This window comes from Phodopus roborovskii, unplaced genomic scaffold (genome assembly GCF_943737965.1).
Source record: "Phodopus roborovskii unplaced genomic scaffold, PHOROB, whole genome shotgun sequence".
Taxonomy (NCBI): Eukaryota; Metazoa; Chordata; class Mammalia; order Rodentia; family Cricetidae; genus Phodopus; species Phodopus roborovskii.
In genome coordinates this window covers 1,907,284-1,915,883 of record NW_026126602.1, presented here as the reverse complement: position 1 = coordinate 1,915,883, position 8,600 = coordinate 1,907,284, and the positions used below count along the sequence as shown (strand labels likewise).

General features: G+C 41.4%; 1 protein-coding gene across 1 annotated transcript in view; it reads right to left on the bottom strand.

Annotated features, from left to right (window-relative positions):
• Nucleotides 1–6,366: 6,366 nt before the first annotated feature.
• The window catches only part of Mkx (mohawk homeobox), a 64,199-nt gene continuing 61,965 nt past the window's right edge, over nt 6,367–8,600 (bottom strand). Inside the window, exons 5-6 of the mRNA XM_051205614.1 lie at nt 6,825–6,858; nt 6,367–6,717 (exon numbers count right to left, since the gene is read on the bottom strand). Coding sequence (XP_051061571.1) covers nt 6,531–6,717; nt 6,825–6,858 — 221 coding nt within the window. The 3' untranslated portion in view covers nt 6,367–6,530. The remainder of the gene's footprint in view (nt 6,718–6,824; nt 6,859–8,600) is intronic.

Below are 8,600 nucleotides of genomic sequence, written 5' to 3'. Positions count from 1 at the left end.
GATTGACAACTGATGGATTCTGGCAGGGAGGGGGCAGTGAACATCTTTGGATGTGCCCCCAATGGTTGAGCCCATCAGACTCCACTGGATCATTCCAAACCCATAGTTATAGAGACAGCCCTAGTTAACATCAGCAAGTTCCAAAGCAAAACAAAGGTAGATCCTGAATCCGAAGGCTCCAAGACCCTGAAACAGTGCAACTAAACTAACTAGGAGCAAGAGTTTGAGTTCAAGAGCCCGTGGGAACATTTTACATTCACACCGTCACATGCGCTGGTACTCCTCTCATGAGAAGGAACAGCTCCTAGGATGATTTGTGTGTCACGTGGCCACATGGCTGTCAAGTCCAAGGCTGCAGTGAGCAGGGTAGGGCGGCCCTGGTTCTTTCTCAGCAGGGTGGCTCTGTGGTTTGTGCTCTGAATGCTAAGGGCAGGTGTGTGCTGCCACCCCATAAAAACTGGATGTGTATGTGGATGCTATTCGAAGTTTAAAACTTAAAATAACAGAAAAATATTCATATTCATTTCAGACTAGGTGCAAGCACACACACACACACTCACTCACACACACAAGTCATGTATAAATGGACAGTTAAAGGCAAAATAAAAAAAAACTATGAACAAACAGTTCACAAAAAAGAAATGCCATTAACTTTATTTAGGGACACCCATCTTCAAAAATACAATTGAAGACAGAACACTGACCCACTGAACTGTCAAATCTAGGAAAGTTCTATTCCCTTCAATGTTCTAGCCAGATTGAAGAAAATCAAGAACACCTACCTTATCACTGGAAATGCAAATAGGTAGAATTGTAAAATGATAACTTGGTATAATTTCTCAAGAAACTCAATGCACCTATCCTCTGGCCCATTAGTTCAGACATCTAATTACTTGGAGATGCAGAAATACTAGGCTTTCCACACAGCCAGTCCTATGATAGCCTTGCTCAGTGTAAACAAGGTGTCTCCAAGGCACTGAGTTTTCCTGAATTTTCTTTCTTTCTTCCTTCCTTCCTTCCTTTCTTTCTTTCTTTCTTTCTTTCTTTCTTTCTTCCTTTCTTTTTTTTTTGTCATAGGAATGTTTTCTAGATGGAGAAAACAGCACATTGATGTATCTTTTGGTGTGAATGCCTTCTCTCAACGTGGAATAAAACTCTGAGTATCAAATAATAACCCCCAAATCTACCAGTGGGTATTTGGTAAACAAATTACAACAAATCCAAAAGTAAAATCTTACCCACTTATTTAAAAATGAAATCTACACATAATGATGGAAAGATAAACATGGACAAGGAAAAATGGGGTGAAGCACCCTATATAATAAAAAACGTAAGGCAAACAGGAGTGTGTGTATTCCTGCCTGACAATAAATAAAAACCAACTAAAAGCAGTTTAAAAATTGAGCATAAGACCTCAAACCATGGGAATAGTTGAATAAACATTTCAAGACACTAGACTAGGTAGAGGCATTTTTGAGACAGGACTCACTCCTGTGGGACATCACCTCAATCCAGTAGAGATTGCCATTGTAGAAAATATAAGACAGCAAGTGCTGGCAAGCATGTGAAAGAAGGGAACCCATTCATATTATTGGAAGGTATGTTAGGATAGTTATGAAAATCAGTATGGCATTCCCCTCAAACAAAATAGATTATCTTAACACTTCAGAATAACTATTCGATATGATGTAAATATAACCTCTGGATACACATGTGAATGAAATGAAAACAGCCCATTGAAGACATATGTGTTCCCATGTTTGCTTTGTTGTGGAATATTAGTTTAAGATGTGTTGCATTCATTTATGCCGTGGGACTATTTGTTTAATGATGCAAAAATGTGTTGCATTCTTTTATATTGCATTTGTTTAACTCTGGAAAGCTGTGTTACTTTGCCTGCCTAAAACACCTGATTGGTCTAATAAAAAACTGAAAGGCGAATAGCTAGGCAGGATAAAGAATAGGAAGGACTGGTGGGCACAGAATAAATAGGAGGAGAAATCTAGGCTCAAGAAGAGTGGGGAGTAAGAAGAGGAGGAAAGGGCACCAGAGACCAGCCATCCAGCTACACAGCTAGCCACAGAATAAAGAGGAAAGAAAGATATACAGAATAAATAAAGGGGAAAGGCCCAGAGGCAAAAGGTAGTTAAAGAGAAATGAGATAAGTTAGAAAAGCTGGCTAGAAACAAAGCCAAGATAAGGCCAGACATTCATTAGTAGGAATATGTCTCAGTGTATCTATTTGGGAGCACTGTATTTATTTGGCAGGGCTCCTGCAAGAAAAAAAACCCCAAATGGTTTTATAGTTATTATTGTAGCATTGTGGGTGTGGAGGTAGCAGAGAGATAATAGAGATAGGGTTCAAAGATAGAATAAGAATAGTTTCTAGGGGCCCCCACTAGTTGGTAATAATGTACTTATGGTAAACTTCAAAATACTTAAATACTTTAAAATATATAGAGGAGAGAATGTTTGCCACAAAGAAATGGAACTTTGGAGAAATACCTAATTGCTTTGTCTTGATTATTCTACAACACATAAATATATAGCTATCACACTCGACTGATAATCTGTCTAACTACTACACATCAATTAAAATGAAAGACAAAGTATAATAACCATACTAGATTATTACAGGCCAAATGTGCAGTAACTGACTGTGAACTAGAATTTGTTTTCAAAGCCCTACACTCTCCCTCCTCCTCCCTCCCTCCCTCCCTCCCTCCCTCCCTCCCTCCTTCCCTCCCTCCCTCCCTCCCTCCCTCCCTCTCTCCCTTTTTCCTTCCTTCTCTTTCCAGACAGGGTTTCTCTGTGAAGCAACCCATGGGAGTCCTGTGGCACACACTTGTGTGCAGCTTGCAAAACATGTCACCTGCTGTCTTGGTGACCAGCACAGACTCTATTTATGAGTCTCTGCCTGCTATGCCACTTAACTGGATGGGTTTAAAAAGAGGATTGTGGCCAGTGGCGCTATGCGCTAAGCACTGCTGTTTAGAGCATGCAGGGAACACAGGCATCAGGTTTGAGTTTAGTCATCTTGAGCTGGGGGGGGGGGGGAGGGACCAAAGGAAGAGCAATCCTATCACCTGAGTGAAGGATAGGACTAAACACACTGTCTTTGACTGGTGTGTTTGCTTTTCCTCACCTTTGACCTACTTCATGTGTTGGTGTAGCAGTTCAAAAGTGATGGCAATGAGTGTATCGTATCGCCCTCAAAGGTTTAACTCTGGTACCAGCGTCACCACTGCAGCCTTTCAAGTCAGGAATCTTTCCATGCTTGAAGATTTCCGTCAAGGTATGTGTGTCTCCTACTCCACCTACACTTTCATCTTCTCTACAAACATCACACGGACAAATTACAATGTGATAGTATTTTCCACTTAGTGAGCACCTATGTGTCAGCCACTGTAGTAGGCATTTTATTGTTTTTTATTTGTTTGTTTTGTTTTTTACATTTGTTTATTCCACTTCATGAGTGTGGAGATCAGAAGACAACTTAGAGGAGTTAGTTTTACCCTACCATGCAGGATCTGGAGAGCAAAACTTTACAGGCGTGGTAGCAAAGTCATTACCCACTGAGCAATCTTGCTGGTCCCTGTATTATGCATCATCTGTTAGGAATAATGCCACCTATGGGTTGGCCAGCATAATGCCCGAATCCTTACCTTATCCATTACTTCAGCTTCTCACAAACTCTACAAGGGCTAGCTCCTTCCTCATACTTTGCTTATAAAACCCAAAGACTGAGTTTGGATCTTGCAGACATGGGGGCCAGAGCTAGCACTGCAAATGCAGATAGGCCTGGCTTCTGAGCCAAGCTCCTCTCCTGTATAGAGCACACTGGTAATGGACAGGGGGTGCCATATGATCAAAGTATAAAAATACGTTAAGTATGAAAATGTCATGACAAAACCCTTTATTTTGTATGCCGATAAAAAAGTTTTAAGGCCATGGATGAATAAATATGGAAAGAGAATGTTTATTGTGTTAACTATGGAAAGAAAGAATTTAGTTCAGTCCAGTATTTGAACAGTCCGTGTTGTGCTCCTGTTCTTGGGTCTTAACAGGTGGGTTGGTGGCCTCAAGTGATAGAATTCAAACTTGATCCAACTATAGCACTCCCCACTTCATGACTCGAGTGTGAGCTGCTTCTGTCTACCGCTCCCTCCCTCTGTGCAGCGCTCAAAGGCAAACAAAACCCATGTGATCACTGAAGTCTAGAAATGAATTTTTATTTCAAATCTGTCAAGAACTCCCGACAGTTATTAATTTTATTAAAATACAATTGTAAAATAAAAAGAGGGCAGATCTCTCTCTCTCCAGTATAAATTACATCAGCCTTTCGGCTGCTGGCTCGGCATTGTTTAAGGTGCTTTTAAGGGGTGAGGGGGCTCTGAGTTCCAGACAATTCAGACAAAATAATGAAAGAAAAATTATAAATTAAAAGTAATTATAATTGGAGACATTGCTCAGGATATGCTAATGATAATTTTTTTGATGTGTATACAGGCTGGACTCCACGCTTTGGTACTTTAAAGAAATCATGTGGATAGTGTCCTGCCATTGGTTTGCACGCCTAATACAGAACAAATTCACTGATGTTTTTTTTTCCTCAAAAGATGAGAAAAGTAGAACATGACAATTTCAAATAAAATACAACCAGCATTCAGTTATCTAATTGCAACATGGTAAAACAAAAACACTTTTATTAAAATATTTAATACCAGAATAACTTATAATAGTATGAAAAAGAGTGAAGTATTCGTCCTTGTTTTTCACTGTTATGCTCACATCTGGGCAGAGTTGTGATTTCCATTTTGCACCCTGGATTTCAAAATATCAAGAGTGCAACAGAAGAACCCAATACTCCATCTATTCATACAGTCATCATGCACACATCTCACCTTGGGCTTCCTGTTACTGCAAACTGCACTTAAGAAAACAAAGTAAAAATATACGTACAAAATATTTTCATATCAAAGTATCTTCATTACACTAGACAACCCCCACCCCACAATGCTATGATACATGAAAAAGTGTCCTACAATAGCCAACGGGACAGTCACGTCCATTCAGCAACCACAGCAACCTTTGGCTTTTAAAAGCATTTTGTAAAATAAAGAAAAATGTCAGCACATGCTGCACTACTGGATGTCATTCACACTTGCAAAAATGCTTTCCAGTCTAAAAAAAAAAATTACGAAGTAGATTACATAGCCAGAAAAAAAAATCCCATCTCAAAATAGCCCAGTCATTTCACTTTGCTGTTGAACATTTGCTTTGTCCACATTTCTTTATGCTTCGGGTCTTTCCAAGCAGAGTCAGATGTTACTGTTAGATGAAAGAGACACTCTTCTTCCTTGATAGTGATTATTCTCACTCAGTGGTAGTGTCATTTAGAAACAAAATGTTCTTTCTTTCAATGCAAGATTTCACTTAATTTTTATTTGAATGTCCTACTTGGCACAAACCAGAGAGTGTTCATGTTTTGTTTCCCATATGTTTTAAATTTTAAAAGTCAATTTTCTGCATGTATATGTATATCCACATACAGATATTTTCCCTTCATTTTCTTGTTCTCATTGCATTACAAATTGCCCATCAGAATTGTGACTTGAAATGAACCAAATAAAAGCTTTTAGTTACTCTGTATAGAAGCCAGCTTCCTTCACAAAGGAACACTGAACTCCATTGCAAACAAGATTAGGTCTTTAAACTAAACTATAGGTTTAGTTTACACAGGAAAAAAAATCAGCGATTTATATAATAAGGCTCTTTGCAAAACTTTAGAGAAAGAAAAATCCAAATTGGCTGTAAAGGGTATTGGGACGTTTTCCACAGTGCTCGGGAAAATAATTTGTGATTACAGTGTGCTCTGTGCTGTAATTACTAGTTTGAAAGTGTCTCTTCTTAAACGTATACATCACATGAGCCGTTTACATCGCATGCAGGCTGCACCTCTCATTTTGGCAGCTGCTAACATATCAGATACACAAACAAAACCCACACATAAAATTCTCACCGTCACCCTGGAAAGCACAAAGAACAGTTTCCAGTCCTATAGGCATTACTGGGAGGGGGAAAAGCAAAAGCACTTCATCTGGGCTGAACAGATTTCCAAGTTTTAATGTGTGATGACCAAATTTATTTCAAGGGTTTTCAGTGATTCTGGCTTGGGTCCTGCACCAGTTTGGAATGATGCGGTCTAGCAAGTGTTGGCGTCGGCTGTTTGAGGCACAGCTCTCCACTGCGCCCACGTTGGAGCTTACCTCAGGGAAGCAAGGCACTTACTGTAATGGTAACGCAAATGCTTTATGCATAGTTTCTGTAACATAAAATAAGTTAATATTTCTGATTAAATTTTTTTTTATAATTTACGTGTCTTTTTTGTAGAAGCAACTGATACATTTAGGATAGCTGAACTTAGGAGGTTTGGATGGGAGCCCTCTTCACCCCTGGCTTCGGCTCTTAGGATGAGGATTTACGTAAGAAAAACAAAACACTGACATGCTCAGCAACCCCTGGCCACACTAGAAGTGCTGTACCAGAGGCAGCTTGACTGTCTTTACTTCTGCTATGTGGGAAGACTTCTGGATGATGCAGCTGGTTGTCCCCTGCACTTCCTCTTTTCCCTGGGCGAGGTTTGTTAAGGCCATGGCTGCATTGATCTCTTTCCAGTACGTGTCATCCTTGCTCGGGCCCCTTCTGTTAGCTGCACTGCATGTGTGCAAGAAGAGAAGAGAAAGGATCAAACCCATCATAGCGAGCATTGGAGTCATCATTATAGCAAAGCACCAATGGCAAATGAAACTTGTTTTGCTCACCTGTCGCCTTTATTGGATCCAATGTCTAGAGTGTCTGTAAAGAGAAACACAAACTCAGTCACTTGTCCCTTGGACTTTTGCTTTTTTGTGTATGTTCTGTGTGTGTGAAGAGGTGTGCAGTTGCCCATGGTGGCCAGAATAGGTCATCAACCCCCCCCACACACACACACCAGCTGGTGTTACAGACAGCTGTGAGTGACCAGCTGTGGGTGTCGGGAACCAAATACAGGTCCCCTGAAAGAACAGAAACTACCCTGAAAGAGCAGAAACTTCTCTTGAACACTGAGCTATCCCTCCAGTCCTGTTTAATCTCAGGGCATCTTCATTAATTGCTAAGAATAAAATTTCATCTGGAAATATGGTTGAAAATTAATTTTTTTAAACGGAGATCCCAGAAATTATTAAGGTGAGAAAGGTTAATTTGCTGGAGGAAGTTGAGCCTTCATGGGGAAGGGCTGTACAGGGAGGTGTACTCGGCCAATCAATGTTCTTGCTCATTTCTCACTTATTAGCAACTTTCAGCACATTACCATGACCTGTAAGGGTGACTCATTTTCTTCAATGACAGAATAAGGACTTTTCTAGAAGCTGATAAGACCACCCCCCCAACTTTAATATTCTGCAATTTGCTGGGACTCAAGCTTGAAGAGAGAGGTGAGATTGACACGTGTTCATGTGAGCACAGTCAACAATGTCGACAGTACCATGATGCTCCTGGCACACCAGAAGAAAGTCTTCAGTCTCCAAAAGGACTACTACTGGCCCTGCTGTCATGAGAAATGAGGGGATGGCTCATGTGTGCACCTGCACCCATGGTGTGCATGAGAAATGGGGGATGGCTCATGCGTGCACCCTTACCCATGGTGTGCATGAGAAATGGGGGGATGGCTCATGTGTGCACCCATCACCCATGGTGTGCATGAGAAATGGGGGGATGGCTCGTGCATGCACCTGCACCCATGGTGTGCATGAGAAATGGGGGATGGCTCGTGTGTGCACCCTCACCCAGGTGCATGAGAAATGGGGGGATGGCTCGTGTGTGCACCTGCACCCATGGTGTGCATTTGCTCCTCTGTCTCTAACACCATGAAAACATAATGAAAGATGAGATGGGCTCTGGGTGTTGATTCATTCCTTTGACTAAAGGAACATGGCCTGGGGAGTACAGAAGCTGACTCATTAGGGGATAAAAATGTCCAGGTCAGGAGTGGGAGAGGGGTAGGGTCTCCTCATAAGCTTAGCAGACTCTGAATCTAGGTGGTGGATAAGCCTCGGTCACCACCACCACCACCACCATCACCACCTGTGTCTATAGCAATAGCTGGCATCTCATTAAGGAAGTCTCAAGGGACAGAAAGGAAGCAGAAAATGCCCATAATGTGTTCTAAGTCCTCCTCTTCCTATGGCCTCTGCAAACCTGTCCTTTCTTGGCTTCAGTCCTTCTCGCCTTTTCTTCTTCCTAGTCACTATCTCCCTAGGCTTTTGGGGTTTTCTAGTTGTGCACAAGGTTTGCTAGGCAGTGCAATTAATGCCCAATTCGAGCTCTAAGAGTCAGAGCCCAGGAAGGCTCAGGGGAAAGAACATGCAGTCCAGCCTGGCCAACACTTTCCAAGGTGAAGATGGCTACAAGAAAATAACTGCATGGCTGTAAAAGGTGGCCATTCTGGTAACAATGAGGGTCTCTAGACAGATATAGCTTACTGTGAGCTACTTACAATCTGTGGAGCCAACGAACTTGGGGGGCGGGAGGCAAGAAACGGAAAGTATTAAGTGAAG